The sequence below is a fragment of the Sceloporus occidentalis genome, unplaced genomic scaffold (genome assembly GCF_023333645.1).
Source record: "Sceloporus occidentalis isolate IW3139 unplaced genomic scaffold, rSceOcc1.0.p SCAF_1, whole genome shotgun sequence".
In the NCBI taxonomy this organism is placed as follows: Eukaryota; Metazoa; Chordata; class Lepidosauria; order Squamata; family Phrynosomatidae; genus Sceloporus; species Sceloporus occidentalis.
This window is the reverse complement of record NW_028316981.1, coordinates 265,616,297-265,634,561: the sequence shown is the minus strand read 5'-3', so window position 1 is coordinate 265,634,561 and position 18,265 is coordinate 265,616,297. Positions and strand designations below refer to the sequence as shown.

Below are 18,265 nucleotides of genomic sequence, written 5' to 3'. Positions count from 1 at the left end.
ATTTGAGTTCATCCTGTAAATTTTGGATCAATACTGGGTGAATTCAGAATAGGATAGCAGCAAACATGTGGCCCATGCATTTTAAATTCATTTAGTTCCATAATTTTAGCTGAGAACAAATTTTGAAATATATACTGGAAAGCACATAAATAGCAAGTCTGAACAATGCAAGATGAACAAAATGGAATTAATATTTCAATGAACAAGACTATGGTTGCATCCGCACTGCAGAAATAGTTCAGTTTGACACCACTTTAGCTGCCATGGATCCGTGGAAACCTGGGATTTTTAGTTTGTAGTGGCACTGGAGCTCTCTGACAGAAAAGCTAAATGTCTCACAACACTACAGAATGCAGGAATTTCCTTGCATGGAGCCATGGCCATTAAAGTAGTGTCAAACTGGATTATTTCTCCAGTGCAGATGCAGCTTTAATCAGATATACCCCACAAGCATCAATAAAATCCAGCACAGGTATTCATATATGGGACCCTTAATAGAAAGATATTATAGAATTATTAATTATTCTGTGTATGAACCTGAAGGTTTTTTTAGGGGGGGAGGGTACTCTGTAAAAAACAAAACTCATTCATCCATATTTTAGGGAATGCCCACACAGACTTTTAGAAGTAGTCGATAAGTTAACCATTCATTGTGAGTAAGTGGCTAATATCTACACCAGTTCTGAAGACAGACACTTTTCATAATCACCCAACAATCTGCTAAGTGAAAACATATGGAGTAGCTTAAGTAAAGCCTGCCAGAGATCTTTGTTGAATGGAAAACAGGTGCTCCAGTTGTCTGCCATGTAATACCCCATTTACCCCCCAAGTCCAAAGGTTACTGGACTAATAGTTGCCTTGTGGTAATCGGGGAAAACTAAGTTACATGGCATGGCCAAACATCTGGGACATATTTTATATGCTTGCAACATATGCTTCAGCTTCAATTAAAGTGAGGCTTTGGCACATTTATTAATCTTTTGACTTTTATTCTATAAGAGGACCCATTGACCTTACTTTGCTATTTTACCAAATGAGAAAACAGAAAAGTAATGAGAGCTAGAGGTCAGCATCAATCAGCACTGCAGAATTTATATTTGTTTTCTCTCAAAACTCTATTATACACACACTTAAAATAGAAGATCTCAACAATTCACATGAATACTCTCTAGTTTTAGGCAGAGAACTAAAACTCAATTTATATTTAAAATTAAAAAAAAACTTTTAAAAATTCAGTGAATGTTCTCTTCCAAAAAATAAGATAAAATAGTACATGTAGTTTATGAATGCTTATATGCTTGGCAAAACAATCTTGTATAAATTCTTTCCAGTGAACCACATATGCCACATATACAAAGACACATATTAGCATCAAATAGGAATTAATTATAAATATTCAGTCCAAATATTTTTCATATAAGAAAAATGTACTAAATTCATACAGTCAATTAAGCAACAGACTTATTTGGCTTTAGGAATTATGCATAAAAATGTCTTGGAATCAAAGCATCCGCTTCAGATGGTCAAACATTAAATAATTATACAGTTCCAGATTTTAGGTGTGATTTTTGGCATATTTTGCTTGTCATGTATTTTCCACAAGAAAAGTCAAGGACCTTTATTGATTCTTTAGCAACAACAGAATGGGACAAGTCCTTAAGTAATAACTAGACTGGGTGTTATTAAAATGAAATAATGCTCTAAAAGTCCATTCATTTGAAAGGGATTGCAGCTATTAACATTTCCATGGATATAATTTCTTTTAATAAGATGTAATTATAAAGAAATATGAAAAAGAGTAGAAAAATAATCACAAATAGATTGCAGACCTGCAAATGCTATGTTTTTTAGTTAATACCAAGCTTAGTACACCTACATAATTGACCTTCACAATAAATCATATATTCTAGTGCCAGACATGCACACACAGCTTAGAAATGAAAAAGAGAACAAGTAGCTTTGCACAAAGGAAATTTAGGTACAATGTTATTTCATGACTAGAGTTTCTAGCAAAATCATTTAGATGTGTATTGAAGAGTTTACTGCCTTGTCTCTCTTACTGTCATGTGAGGAAAAAAATTGAAATGCTTGGGTTATAATCTTTAAAAGCATGGGTTTTAATTGTTCAGAGGACTGAACTAATCACGACAATTTTGCTGGCAGTTCAAATGTTTGTTGGCTGCCAGCCTACAAATTCTTATAATGGAACAGAACTGTACATCTCTACTAGCAACAAAGGTCAAGGGCATAAATTAAGATGTATTTTCCCCTTGCCTTCAAAAAAAGCCAATGCTTTATTACAACAAGGCTACAAGAACATTTATGAAGGTCAACATTTTCTCTATTTAATGTTAAGAGATTTTTTTAAAAAAATCTGAATAGCTCACCATCTGAATTCTCTCATTTTAAAAGTTTTTTTAAAAAAGAAAACAGTTATGTTGCTATACTTTTGTTTGCAGAAGCAGCTCTGCCAGCTAATACCACTGCTTCTCTCTTACAAGGTCATTCTAATTTCCTCTCTGTGCCTCTTCCCTTCCCTCTAGGGACAGCCAAGCAGTCCAATTGCTTGCTTCAATATGCTGTATAAACTAGCTGTTATTTACTGCGTTGGCAATCCTCAACTCAACCAGCAGCCTAGGAACTGAGCAACTTTCTTAAGAGCTGAAAGAACAACCATAGTCTTCTTCAGCTGATGCTGGGCCACAGAATACCAATCCCAAATCCATCTGTAAGAGGCCTGTGAGAATTATGATTATTTAAATATCATACAGAGTGCAACACACATCAAACTTTCTTCTGCCAAGTAATCCTCAGAAAATTATAGCTGGCAATAGGACACCTTCAAACAGTATGGTATTTCTATCTTTACAACACTTCTCCCACAAGTAACTACAGCCCTATTTGTAATACTCGAGACAGGACAAATTTTTGTCCTTCGAGAACAGTTGTCACTGCACTTATCTTCACAACAGCTATCAAGTTCCAGACAAACTGAATTATTTTTGTTCCTGGAAGAAGAAGGGGAAAAAATGACCCAGTGCTGGACAAATAAAGAAAAGAAAAGGATAGGATTTATAGTCCTCCATTGCTTCTTACAACACATACTGGCATTGTTAGGATGATAAACAGCTTTGTCCAATTTTCTAGACTAAAAACACTTCAGCTCCTTTTTAACTGTCTGCAAGAACAGTGTCATGTCTAAATTCTCCATCCCCAGGTACCCAAAGGCTAGGAAAGATAATTACCTTGTCTTCTCTGTCATCCTCGTCTTCCTCGTCCTCTAGCATGTCCTCCACTGCCTGCAGAAAAAAAAACCCATAGTAGTTGTCATGAGTCAGCAAGGAAGCATTTTGTGCTGCCAAATCATTTAGCTTTCTGTAGTTTAGCACTTTATTAAACACAAAAGGGAAATGTGTAATATATGTTTGACCTAGAGGTTCATACTTAAGAAATAACATTCTACAATCTCTTTTCTGCATAGCACAGTACCAAGGCAGCACTTCAGAGAAAAAATGATGTCACATATAAGAAGAATGCAGTTATATGGAAGTTCTCACTTGATATGTTAAGGAGAATGGATTTACAAGGACACCTTAATTATTCTCTCATAGAGCCCAGTACCTGTTTTTTTTTTTTTTTTTGGGGGGGGGCATATTTATGGCATTTACATATGTAACTGGTTTGTAAAGTATGTATCAGCCAACTCTTCAGATAACAAACAAAGTCACATATGAAGGTCTATTCACCCTGCCCACTAGAATGACCATGATGACTGTGATGATGGAAACTTTTTTGGCAAATTTCCTCAACCTTGCTGTACTTACTAGTATATGTTAACAGACCAAAAACAAAGATAAGAGTAAGCACAGCAGTTGCCTCAGAGTCCTTGTGGCTGAGAGGCGATACAAAAATTTGAGAGATAGAGAGAGCAGCCCATGGATAAGGATTAGATCAGTATGTCATTGGTCTTGGTATAAAAGAGCTACTATTCAAGAAGAGAAGAAATGATGTTCATCAGAAATCCAGCAGACTTTTCTGTATTTTTAGGAGGCTATAATCTTCACCTATCAGGACACAATTTGCATTTGATCCTTGGTACATTTTCTGTTGATACCAGGAAGAAATTTCACAGAATTTTGCATTTTCAAGCCCCAATGCATTGAGACATCTACCAGAGAAATCAGCAACGACTGTGAGATTCCTTCTGTGTGACAGAGGCTGCATCTGCACTGCAGGAATGATCCAATTTGATGCCACTTTAACGGCCGTGGCTTAATGCAGGGGTGCACAACTTGCGGCCCGGGGGCCAGATGCAGCTCGCCAAAGGATTTCTGGAGGCCCGGGGCCAAATAGTCAGGAGGAAGAGGATGTCCCGGCTGCCAGAGTCCTCCCTGATTGCACAGGGCTTTGGAGGATGGGAGCAATGGACTCTTCCCCCAAACTTCCCAGGAGAGCTTTTGCTGGGGACAGGCTTACAGCTCCTCTCACCCCAGAGGGAGTGAGGCCCAGAAGGAGGAGCTTTTTGTAGGGCAAGCGGCAGAGTAGAACTGGGAGGGCAGGGAGAGAGAGCAAAAGAGCGAGAGAGGGCAGGAGTCTGGTTCATTAAGGTAAGGGGCCCAGGGTCTTCACTGGGGTGTGTATGGAGGAGGAGGAGGAGGAGGAGACTGCCATGCCTTTTTGCCAGGCAACCCGGGATTCAGGATCCTCGTCCTCGCAAGGCTGCCCGCCTGGCAAAGCCCCCAGGCCGCTCAAAGGTCAGCAACTCAGCAGAAGAGGAGGAGGAGGGGAAAAGAGACAAGGCAACCCACCCACCGCATTGTCCTCCTTGTCCTCTGCCGTGTCATTCGAGTGGCCTGAGGTATTTACCAGGCAGGCAGCCTTGCCACTCAAAGATGAATGGCTTGGCAGAAGAGGACAGTGTGGTGGACGGGTTGTCTTGTCTCTTACCCCCGTCCTCCCCCTCCTCACAAGGTTGCCCGCCCAGCGATGGGGGGAAAAAGACAAGAGAGGATGGGGGAAAGAGACAAGGACATCTACCCAGCATGTTGTCCTCCTCCTTTTCTGCTGAGTTGGCGAGGATGCCCGCCTGGCAAAACCCTCAGGCCGCTCAAAGGTGAACGACTCAGCAGAGGAGGAGGAGGACGACAATGTGGCGCACGGATGTCCTTGTCTCTTTCCCCATCCCCCTCCTCCTCTAGAAAGAAAGAAGGAAGGGAGGAAAGAAAGAAAGAAAGAAAGAAAGAAAGAAAGAAAGGAAGGAGGGAGGGAGGATAGGAGGAAGAAAAGAAAAAAAGAAAGGAGGGAGGGAGGGAGGGAGCAGGGAAAGGAAGAAAGGAGGAAGAGAGGAAAGAGAAGCAAGGAAATAAAGAACAAAGTAAAGGAAGGAAGGAGAAAGAAAGAAAGAAAGAAAGAAAGAAAGAAAAAGGAGGGAGGGAGGGAGGGAGCAGGGAAAGGAAGAAAGAAGGATCGGAGGAAACAAAGAAAGAAAGAAAGAAAGAAGGGAGGGAAGAGAAGCAAGGAAATAAAGTATGAAGGAAAGGAAGGAGAGAGAGGAAGGGAGGAAAGAATGAAAGACACTAAGAAATAAAGAAAGAAAGAAGGGAGGAAGGAAGGAAGGAAGCAATCATGGAAAGAAAGGAGGGAGGGAGGGGATGCCTGCCGCTTAGTAGGGTGACCAAACTTCCCCTCCTTTTCCTGGACATGTCTCCCATCTCGGTCTTCCTGTCCAGGAGGAGGGATTCCACAATGTCCTCCATTTTGAGCATGGCTAAGAAGTATGGATTTATATTTATATGCTCCCAGCTTTTATTTGGTTGTGTCCTCCTTTTTGCTTGAATGTCCTACATTTCCCCTAAATGTCCTACATTTCACTGTCCTAAATCTATTGGTCGCCCGAACAACCTAGCCGACCTTAATTTTGGCCCCTACCTCCTTCCAAGTTGGGCACCCATGGCTTAATGCTACAAAATTCTAGGAATTGTAGTTTTGTGAGACATTTAGCCTTATCTTTCAAGAAAGTTCTGATGCTACAACATACTACAGTTCCCAGAATTTTATAGCAATGAGCCATGGCAATGAAAGTGGTGTTGAACTGGATTATTTCCACAGTGTGAATATAGTCAATGAGATAATTAATGTTTTATTTTTCAACAAGGTTTCTGCAATTGGCACAAGATTTGTCTCTGAAAACCCCCTGTCTTTTTGCTTTATGAAAGACAGGACACTCACATATACATACAGGACAGACAGCATGGTGTAGTGGTTTCAGTGCTGAACTATAACTCTGGAGATCAGGGTTCAAATCCTGGCTCCGCCATGGGAACCCACTGGATGACCTTGGGCAAGTTACATTCTCTCAGCCCCAGGAGAAGGAAATGGCAAACCTCCTCTGAACAAATCTTGCCAGGAAAACTCTGTGATAGATTCGCATAGGGGTCACTATAAGTTGGAAATGACTTTGAAGGCACACAAAACAAAAAACTTACATATAGAACCAGCACAGAATGGCTAGCTATTTATGAAAAAAGATACAAACAGCCTATCCATTACTTTTAATATTTAAAAGTTTACTCCACAAGGCAACTGCAATCATAGTTTTGTTCAATCTGCCACATCATATCATGGGAGAATGGGTTACATCACTCTCTGAATGCCTGACTCACAACTCTCACCTCCGTTCTTTCTCTCAGAGGTCCAGAAAGTGTTTGGGAGCTCCCACTTCTGTTTAATCACTGTTTGTCTTGTTGCAGAAGTGACAAACTGGAATTGATAATAGCTATGGAGGTCATCGCATGCCAAATTCCTGCTGGGATATAGGTGGGTAGTAACTGTCACCGACAAATTTTATTGCACTGGATCCATCCTGGGCTTCTCTGGCAGCTTTTCAAGAATGGGAAACCCCCATTCTTGAAAAGATGTGGGAAAAGCCCAGATTAGGCACAAGGCAGTGCGATAAGATCTGTCAATGACAGTTACAACCCACCTGTATCCTGGCAGACAATCTCTTACGATAGAGATGCAAAGAATATGAAATCGAAGGCTTTCATGGCTGGCATCCCTAGATCTTGTGGGTTTTTCAGGCTATGTGGCCATGTTCTAGAAGAGTTTCTTCCTGACATTTCGCCAGCATCTGTGGCTGGCATCTTCAGAGAATGCTTGCCTGGAGAAAGTTGGGTGTGTGTGTGTGTGTGTGTGTGTGTGTGTGTGTGTGTATATATATATATATATATATATACTGTGTGAGACTGAGAATGCAGGAGTGATTTGCATGTCACATGCCACAAACCATCCTGGGCATAAAATACTGTTTCAATACACTGAAATTCTGGACCATGCCAACAAATACCATGTCAGGATGCACAGGGAAGCCATTGAAATCCACAAACATCTGGATAATTTCAACTGGAAAGAAGAAACCAAAGTGAACAAAATTTGGCTAGCAGTCCTGAAGAATAGCAAAATGAGGACTCAGCAAATGCAAATGGGAAACCACTTAGAGTCAGGGGCTTTCCCAGCAGATAATAATCAATGGGGTGACAGATGTCTCAGCCAGATCGCCCTCACATCCAGCAGATAATAATCACCAATTTTAGACACTAATCCTCTTTTGCATTAGCCTCCCAGCCTGAGGCCGGCCATCAGCACAGAACAATACACATGCAAATCTCTCCTGCATTCCCAGGCTCACACAGTATATATATATATACCCACTTTTTTCCAGGCAAGCATTCTCTGAAGATGCCAGCCACAGATGCTGGCAAAACGTCAAGAAGAAACTCTTTTAGAACATGGCCACATAGCCCGAAAAACCCACAAAAAACTATGCAAAGAATACTTTTTTTTAAAAGCCCATGGTGAAAATGCAAATCTTGAAATATCAAGACACCCTGATGAAAAACTGTCAACTGCTGTGACATATATTTTATTGTTGCTGTTCTTTGGTTTTTGTTTTGTTTTGTGTGAATTTTGTGAAGACCTGAGAGGAAAAAAGTGTCCACACAGAAACATTAAATATTTGCCTCAGAAAATATGGACGCAGATGATAAGAAGAAGAATTTTCTAATTTTAAAATGAATTTGTGTCTTTAAACATTTTCCTTTTCCAAACCAGCCATTACAAATGATAGGCAAACCTGCCTTGAAGATTCATTCATTGTTGGGGTAGGTAGACAAACATTTTTCAATCTTTGCATCATATTTTTGAGGGAAACCAAAACAAAAACTTAAGTTTCCTCTCCATGTCAGTCATATTAAATAGCAGTGGGACCTCCTCCCTGCCACATTACCATGTCTTTAAGAAAGGCCATGGTTTAATGGATGACGGGCTTCTTGCCATAGAAACTTGCATTTAAATTTGGAGTCAGCTGGAAGTAACTGATTCATGAACCACACGCTCTAGTTTAGGAAACACTAGTTTAGTACACAGTTAACTAAAACCTATTCTTGGAAGTAAGACAAAAGACTCCTGCCTCTTTTTTCTTCAACTCTGTGCTTTTATTCATCTGTATGTAATGTAGTCATATGTCAGTGGGTGGCCACATTATTTACATTTTAAAAGTACATTTTAGTCTCTGGTAATTTACTTATTTTGGATTTGTTTTGGATTTGATTTATAAACATAGCTACTCATCTTTAGCATTACAGATGTAACGGATAGCATAAAATCTACATATGGGGGGGGGGGGGTGGGGAGAAAAAGAAAAATAGTATCTTACTGAAGGTTTAAAGGACAAAAATATTTAAATTTGCTTTAAAATCTCTCCTTGTATTTTACTGTCCATAACGTAGCTTGAAATCAAGTAATATTAATCAAACAAAGGAAAAGCACTAGGGAAATCAGAAAGCTCTAATGCAAGCAGTTAAAAGTGACATGACCTTCTGTAATGTCACTTGTCACAGATATATATGCCACATAACAGTGGAAGATACTCAAATAACCTGATTCCTGGGATCTATGATTATTATACTAATACAAGTGACACTTAAGAGCACACGTAAAAGGGCCTCATACTTTGTACATGATTTCACTTATTCTTACTGTTTGGTTATAAATGGCACAACATAACTCGAGAATGTTCACCTTTTCCATTTTGCAAAGAACATATTGACAAAAAAAGAATCAGAATTAATGGTATGAGAGTGTTCAATTGTACGCAATCTGCAGCTGCCAAATTACAAGCTGCAAAATATATCAAATGCTTAAATTGGGCTGCAAATAATTTAAGCAAATATAAGCTATGTAGATGCCTATAAAGAGAACAATCCATCCACATTTTATTGCAATATTGTTACAATTTTAAATGGATTTATTTATATATTAATGCAAAAATATACATTTTAATGTATTTTTACACTGAAACTATGGCCTAAATCCAATTACTAGTCTTAAAACAGAATAGACAAATTGAACCAACTGTTGAATAGTCAATCAACATTTGTGTGAATTCCATTAATTCAACTGATCTACTTTGGTTATGATTCACAACTGGACTCAAGTCAATGTAATTATATGTTTGGAATGTATCAGACGATCATCCAGTTTACTCACTGTCAGCTACAGGGAACCACTGGTTTCAGCAGTCATCTACTCATGTGAGTACCCTTTGAAGCAATGACTTGTTCTTTACTAAAGTATAGGTTACTCTCCTGGAGTTAAAAGCTTCAAAATGAGGCTCATCCCCCGCCCCTCATTATCTGCCCTACAGTTCACGTTTTCACCTACTTCTTCCCAGACTTCCCCCTTCTCTGCCTGCCTACTGGGATTTGTCATTTTTACTGGGCAGTACAATCAGGCTGTCTATCTGGCACTCATTGCCAGTGCTTTCCTTGTTCCCTGATGAGCCTTCTCTCTGTTTCATGCAAAGATCTTCTGTTTTGGAGAGCTCTCTGTCCAATTCTACCCACTTACAAAAAAGAAAGACTGGAAAGTCAACCTACTAACCCTATTCAAACTAAACCACAGCATGACAGAAAGAGAGCAGAAAAGCTGCCAAAACAACAAAATAGCTCCAGATGGCTGAAGCAACAATGCTGAGCCACATACCACAGAAAGGAAACTAGGGAGACAGTTGAACCTTAAATTCTAGAGCCCATGTCATTCCAATTATAATGGAAGGCAGTTGACATCTTAGTTGAGTATCATTAGATCAATGATACTCTTAAATATGTAAATTGGGTGCATGACTGAAATTCAAATTAGCTTTTGTATGTGAAAAAGCAGATTTGTAGACATGGAAATATGCTAATGCATACAACTTTATCCACAGGGACACACAGAAACTCTCTAAATAAACTCCAGTACAGATAACCATCACCTCCAGACTGAGCAGTCCAGATTATTATGCAGCTTTACACAAACTTGCATGGTTTACCTGTATGGCATCACTTCTATTATTATATGACGTTTGTACGTTTTCTTTTCCCGAATTAGATCCCTATTAGATAGGATTACAGGAGCATGGTCAGGGTACTTTATTACCTTAAAATGCTGTGCCATGCCTGCATCATACTTATAAAGTGAATTTCAATGAATACTCACTTGATGAAATATGCCTGTTCAAAAATTTCTTTGAGAGATTTGCATATATTTGTACTTTGATCAAAACTAATAAGAAACGGTGGCCAGACATTATTTTTTAGAACAATAGGAACAGAACTAAATCATGAGTTCCTACTCTAGGGATACCCAGGAATTTGTTCACAATCTGGAGTTGATTTACATTTCCCCCCTGCTTGTCTCTGCACAATCTAACCACAATATGTGCTTGCGTGTCAGCTGATTTATAGCATTTATGTGTAATTATAATATAAAATTATTGAATGTGTTTGGATTAGAGAGGATATATAAAACCTCCCAGGTCACTTGAAAGCATTTAAGTTCAAGCTGAAGATTCTCCACAGTCAATAAGCCAAATATCTACATCTATATGGTCATTTCCACAACATGGCATCTGCTTCTCTCACACAGAACTGTGGTAGCAGACCTTTTTGAAAATGGAGGAACTGGAACAAAATATAAATTCTTACAGAAAGGTAGTAATCCAGTATTTCACATAGTCAGCCTCAAGACAAAAATATGCAGTTGTGCACTGTACATATGCAAAACCAGGTTATTTAAATAATGCCACGTAGTTACCAGATTCACAGCTTATTTGGTATGTGCTTTCCTGCATAGTACCATCAATATCTATGGTGCGCAAAACACAATTATTGCAACACACAATTATTCTCATAGCTACTATCTATAAACAAATGACATTAGTAATATACCACATCAGCATTACTGTTTCGAAACACTAAGGCAGTGTGATTAAAACTAAGCAGCTATTATACCTTGAACTACTTTATCTATAGTGGTCACCAAGGTAAATGAACCATTAGATGCCACAATTAATATGATGCTCTTGAAAACTAAAGCTGAAAATATTCTCCAGCAACATGTGCAAACATCTTGCTTTTTTAAAAAATTATTTTAAAAAGAAATTTCTTGCAGAATGCATTTTCTTGCTTTAGTTTGGATGAGGAAAATGCTAACATAATTCTAACATATTTTTAGGGAGACATCCAATAGCAAGTGGGGTTTTTACTGGGCTTTGAGGCATTCCATTCATTACATAGCAGTATTGTATGATCAACATATTTTTTTTAACTGAGATCTTTGCTGTATAACAAAGAGCCTTTAAGGCTGAAGGGCGGGGTATAAATACCATAAATAAATAAAATAACAGACATTACAGGAAACCAAGCATCACTTACAAATATATAACTTTCATTGTCAAGTTAATGTACCCATTAGTCTATTACAGTGCACCCGAGGAAGCAGAACAAGCCTATGAAAGATTATGCTACAACTTCTTTTGCACGGTTAGTATTAAAAGTGCTACAAGATCATTTTTTGTGAGTTTTTCAGGCTATGTGGCCATATTCTGGAAGAGATTATTCCTGAAGTTTCACCAGCACCTGTGGCTGGCATCTTTGTAGAATGCTGGCATGGAAGTGAGTGGGTATATATATACTATGATGTTTATCACACTATGCTCTTAAAGAGGTACTATTCCAGTGTGACTCCTCTAGCAGCCTCCTGTTGCATGCTGGGATTGGCAGTTTTAAGGAGCTGAACTTCTCTGCCTGAGAATTCTAAATACCCCTCCTTAAAACTGCCAATCCCAGCATGCAACAGGAAGCAGCTAGAGGAGTCACACTGGAATAGTACCTCTTTAAGAGCATAGTGTGATAAACATATATGTGACCCTGTTGAGAGGAAGTGATTTTCATGTTAATCTGTGGGTTGGTCTGTTGCTGAATGGCAAGGCCTCAGGATGTCTATTTAATTAGTGATCCGACCCTAGGTGTTTTCATTTGCACTTGCTGCGTCTTGATTTTGGTGTTTTTCAGGACTTGTAACCAAACTTTGTTTACTTTAAGGATTTCTTTTTTCTTGTTGAAGTTGTCTAGATGTTTGTTGATTTCAATGGCTTCCCTGTGCATTCTGACCTGATAGTTGCTACAAAATCCTTCAGATAAATAAGACTATAGTGTATATGTAGACTATAGTATATATACTATAGTATAGACACAATACAGTTGGTTCTCTTATACATCCTCACTACACATTCCAGAGTCAAGTAGAATCACAGAACCATAAAGTTGGAAGGGATGCCAAGGGCCACCTAGTCCAAACATCAATAGTGTAGGAATCCACCACTATGTTATCCCTGAGAGGTGGGCATCCAACCTATGCTAAAAAAATTCCAATGATGGAGAGCTGACCACCTTTTGCATGTATTAAGACACATCAGGTTACAGAAAGACAGATACTGGTTAAGACTGATAATGCCTGTTACATATGGCAGATACTCAGGTGGCAAAGGTTTTTTGAGGTGCTGCATCATACTCTTGTGCCATGGATACTGGCATGTTAAAGATCATGAACTTCACAAGATGCATGCTGAATTAGATTTTTAAAAAATCCACCCTGCTTAGCATTTTGTTTTCCACTCTTCTATTCAAGAAACAACCAACTCAGGCTTGACGATAAGAGGCTTTTACTATCCTTACACTATGACAACTGGTTTTCACTGGCATTATTTCCACAGAATATGGAGCCTTTTATCTAGTCTTCATTGCTAATAGCCATCAATAAATAGATCTAACATCTATGAGTTGGTTTGAACAAGAGAAATGCTTGGGCTAAATCCCATGCCCATCACCTTAGTTTTTTTGGGAAAACTATATTAAAGGCAACTATTTAAAAAGTGGTGGTTATATATGTTGTTGTCTTTGAAGATCTTTATTTGTGAACTGGGAGATGTCAGAAGAAAAACAGAAGTGGATGAGAGAGAAGGGGTTAGAGGCAAGATCCAGCACAAAATAAAGCATGTGCTTGGAGCAAAGGTTTACTTTTTTGAACTACAACTTTCAAAATCTCTAGCCAATTTGGCCGGTGCTATACTCTGACTTTGAGGCAACCTTCTCTTGAAATCTAAGCACATGTGGGGGAGGAGACAAGAATGTGCAGTTGTTACTGCATATCCCTAGTAACGATTAGGAGGTATTTGCCTATAAAAAAGGGAAAGAGCAAAAACATCTTTCTTTTGCAAAGAATTACTGGAAAGCAAATGAGGAGCAAAACAAGGTGTGAGTTGTTTGAAGAGGAAGAGAATGCTAGTTTACTCGAAATCAAGACTGTGATTTATAGTTTTAAAAAGATGCACTGTAGCATTAATTTAATAATTGGATGAGAAAACACTAGTCAAGGGACCCATTCACACTACAGAATTATTCTATTTTAACTGCTATGGCAACATCCTATGGAATCCTATGGAATCAGTCTTAACCAGTATCTGTCTTTCTGTAACCTGATGAGGTTTGTAGTTTTGAGAGGCAATAGAACTCCCTGGTTGAGAATTCTTAATGCATCTCCATACATTTCAAGTCCCAGGTTCCATGGGACATTTCCATGGCAGTTAAAGTGGAATGTAACGCTATAATTGTGTAGTTCAAAGGCTTGCTTCTCAATTCTATGCAGGCTGCACTTGCTTAAAGGAGAAAGTACCTCTACATATGTTCAGAGACACTCAAGCATGCGGGCCGAAGTATTTTCTATCATGGATACCAATGTTCAGTTAATCATTAACTTTAGAGTTCATTAGTATTATTATAAAATCAGAACTATATCTTTTTGGATTATGCATATTTAAATAAGCAATGTAATACATAAGTGTGTATTTTATTCACTTGACATTTCATGAAGCACGACTCAAGATTTGCAAGCGATTTTCATGCTCTGCAGTTCTTTCTTTCTATTCATGGAATATCAGAGACTAAATAGTGCTGACTCAACCATCATTTTCGTGAGCCCACACTGCTAGGCTACAAGTTTTTGCCACAAGCCCTTCCTGTTCAGACACAAATGTGTCATCTGAAAAGTGTTGTGGTTTTTTTTCATTGCTGCACCAAAGCTTATCACTTTACACTCAAGCAGAAAGTGTCCTTAACATCTCTTTAGGATTTTGAAAAAGGTTATTAGTCTTCTAGGACCCTTCTTGCAAGAGCGTTCGAATTCATGGGATACCCCTGACTGAACATTCACTTCCTAGGGCAAGAAAGCAGGATGAACCCAAGTGGCCCTCTGAAAGGGCAAGCAGTGTGAAAATAGGCTTAAATTCATTTTTCCACATTTTTGTCCCATGAACACAATGTCCACAAATGTTCCCCAACACCCATACATATTTTAAAGAGACTTACTGTATCATGTTGCCTGTTATCTTTCCCTGATATGATCAGGAAATAATTCCATGTCAGCAGCAGCAACAAGCACAGAGGAATCATGTAGAGCTCAAAATTCCAAGTCACAAAAAGGAAGAGCTAAAAACCAAACAGAAAGATAGGCATTCTTTATCTTTATAATATGAAAAACACTGACAAGTGCAAATGATGCATAGAAATTATTCATCTCTCACACACAAGTGATTAAACATTCTGCTAAATACAAGGCTTTCAGCAAGCACTTTATCCTCAAACACTATCCAAGTATCATTTTCCCCCTACCATATTGTCTTCATACAATTTTACTCAGGTAGCAAGTAGCAGTCTGATACTATGATTATTGTTTTTAAAATGTCCTTAATATTATTATTTTTAAAAGGCTGAAATATAGATACTACTTTTGTCATACTCATCAACCAAACAAATATCTCAAAGCTTCAAGCATAATTTAAGACCACACACTGTCAGCATGAGCAGTAGCAGCTTGTCATTACTGCTTCTCCATGTATTTACAGGATAACAAATACATAGAGAGAAATCTACAATCTAATTGGGAAGTTTGTTTTAAAAAAATACTGGCTTGAATATCAATAAGGGAAATTGAGATTAGCTTTTGGATTTCTGAAATGGGATGAGACAGGAAGGTAAAGTGTGACTTAATAGCAGCTAGCCAAAGAAGTAGCTAGAGAGACTGTTTAATCACCGATTTGAGATTATGAGAAAGCATTTCATAAGTGAAACAAGAAGGATTGGATATATGAAAAGATATATATTACGAAAACCTCCACTTTAGTTAGGGTTGTGGTACTCAATTAATCAAATTAGTTAAAAATCTTTTATTGAAGAACTATTGTTTAACTCATATACATTTTTATATAGATTAACCAAGAAATTTATCAATTAAACCTCCAAAATCTTTGACAAAGAGATGTGCAAACTAGGAAACTTCTTTGCTTCTAGCCTAGAATACCACACCTGCACAGGTAGCTAAAACAATTTCAATAATCTGTTCTGCTAATTGTTTGCACAGATTTTATGTTCACAGTTCCTCCAACATCTTCTCTTGGTCATAATCTCCCGTACATAAAGCAAGGAAGGGGAAGTGCTACACTGCCTTCTCATTATCAGTGCATTTTCACTTTACAATTACATTAAGCATGAGCCAAATAAGCATGGGTAGAGCCTTTTAAAATGGAAAGGAGTGTTATGACTGTCTCCTTGATAAAGCTAAGACCATGTTTGAACACATCAGCCATTTGTATTCTGAACACAAGACATGGTAGCAACACAAACAGCTTCAAAGGACTTTAGCTGGCATTCCACAAACTTCTTTGATGTCCTCCCCTTTAATTATCATTTATTACTGTCAATAAAATAAAATGTTCAATATAATAACTGTTTAATAATTTATTGGGTTACCCATTTCCACCTTTCCCCCAAGCATTCAGCAGGCCATTCCAGGATCTAATCAAGTATCCTCACAACACTTTATTTCATTTCATTTTTATTTCATTTTTACAATTTACATAACTTTAGCATGTCTGGAAATATTTTGAGCAGTAGCGTGCCAAATATTCTCTATTTATCATTTTGTCTTCATTCTAAGGAATTCAGATGGGAATGCCCATCCCACTCCCCAAAAATCCCTTGATTAGTGCTAGCTGCTTGCAGTCAGTGTGCCCTTTTCCCACTGCTATTTCGGTGCCCACAGGAGTAGACTTAATGACAACATAACATCACCATGAAGTCAATCAGGTCTGGCTATGTATCAACACTGTAAAGGGCAAACAAAACCACAGTGACCTCAGTGTGAATGGGCTACAAGAGGTGGAATGTGTCCTTCTTGGATGATGTTCCACCTTGTTGCAATTTTACGATGGTTCCATTGCCTGTAGTACTGTGACTAACACAGTGTAGTGTGACAAGACTGGGAGAAATAACATAATAATAATAATAATAATAATAATAATAATAATACTGTTTATTTATAGCCCGCTTTTCCAAAAGAGATCAAAGCGGGTTACAACAAGGATATAAAACATTATACAATTTGAACAACAGTATATAAACATCATAAAAACATTCCAAAATTAAAAACACAATAAAACCACAGAGAATAAAAACCATGGCCAAAAGACAGAACTTAGCAGGAAAGCAGCATATATGATGGGGAACAAATGTCAAGACACATGGGGGAAAGCCTGTTGGAAGAGATAGGTCTTAAGTTTCTTCCTGAACAGGTCAAGGGAGGTAACAGAGCGGAACTCGTTGGGAAGAACGTTCCAAATATGCGGGGCCGAGACAGAAAATGCCCTTCGCGAGGATGGAACCCTTAATAATTGCTTCCCGACCGTCCTGAGAGTGCAGGGCGGATTATATGGGGAGATGCGGTCCTTCAAGTACCCTGGGCCCAAGCCATTTAGGGCTTTATAGGTAATAACCAACACCTTGTATTGTGCCCAGAAGCGAATGGGCAACCAATGAAGATCTTGCAAAATAGGTGTTATGTGGCTAGTCCTGAAGCATCCAGTGACTAGCCTTGCTGCCATGTTCTGTACTAGTTGAAGCTTCTGCGTTTGATACAAGGGTTGCCCCATGTAGAGCGCATTACAGAAATCCAACCGAGAAGTCACCAGAGCATGCACCACCGTTTCAAGGTCCTCCTGGCCCAGTTAGGGTCGCAGCTGGCGTATCAGCCGAAGCTGGTAACAGGTGCTCCTGACTGTCGCATCCACCTGAGATGCTTCCTTCCGCCATAGGGATACATTCACATACCCTGACTATGGACAAGAGGTCAAGATTTTGGCTCCTTTGTAAGGTACGCTGAAATAAAGTTGGCAAAATAGAAGTGCTTTTATGAGAATGTTTGAGAAATGTCCCTTAGTTCAAGTTTAGATTGAAACTAAACATTCAGTAAAATAGAACAGATCTACTTTTTCATTTAAATCCAATTCAGAATGGCCAACAGGTGGCTGAATCAAAGCCAGATAGTAACTTTGGGCCCATACAGACAGGCCAAAATATAGCTGCTTTGGGTCACTTTGAAGGTATGCTGTTTAAATGACACGTACATCTTAAGAGGCCAGAAGCTGTGCCAAAGCTGCATTCTAATCCTTAGGACTGGAGTGTGGCTTTGGCACATGTAGCATTTAAACAACATATCTCCAAAGTGACCCGAAACAGCTTTTCTTTGGCCTGTCTGTTTAGGCCCTCTATCTCACATTTGTCAAGCCTGTTAAATTTTAATTAAGGTGTAATAAAAGTTTTAGAAAGGGCCAACTACTCAGAAACACTTTAACATCACATCTTTTTTTGAATGCACTCCCATGACAAACCATGAATACACAGTGCTCTATAAATGTAATTCATTTTTTGGTGTCAAAATGCAGCCCAAAATGTAGGACATTTAAGATCTTCCATTTTTCTTAAATGTCCTACATTTTGGGCTGAGATTTGTCCTGCAGTTTGGTCTAGATTTTGTCCTACATTTTGTCCCGGGT

The 18,265-nt window shown here is 38.6% G+C and overlaps 1 protein-coding gene across 1 annotated transcript in view; it reads right to left on the bottom strand.

Moving 5' to 3' along the window:
- The window catches only part of LOC149323842 (multiple C2 and transmembrane domain-containing protein 1-like), a 253,115-nt gene that overhangs the window by 41,427 nt on the left and 193,423 nt on the right, over positions 1–18,265 (bottom strand). The window contains exons 16-17 of the mRNA XM_089482469.1: positions 14,745–14,864; positions 3,246–3,299 (exon numbers count right to left, since the gene is read on the bottom strand). Coding sequence (XP_089338595.1) covers positions 3,246–3,299; positions 14,745–14,864 — 174 coding nt within the window. The remainder of the gene's footprint in view (positions 1–3,245; positions 3,300–14,744; positions 14,865–18,265) is intronic.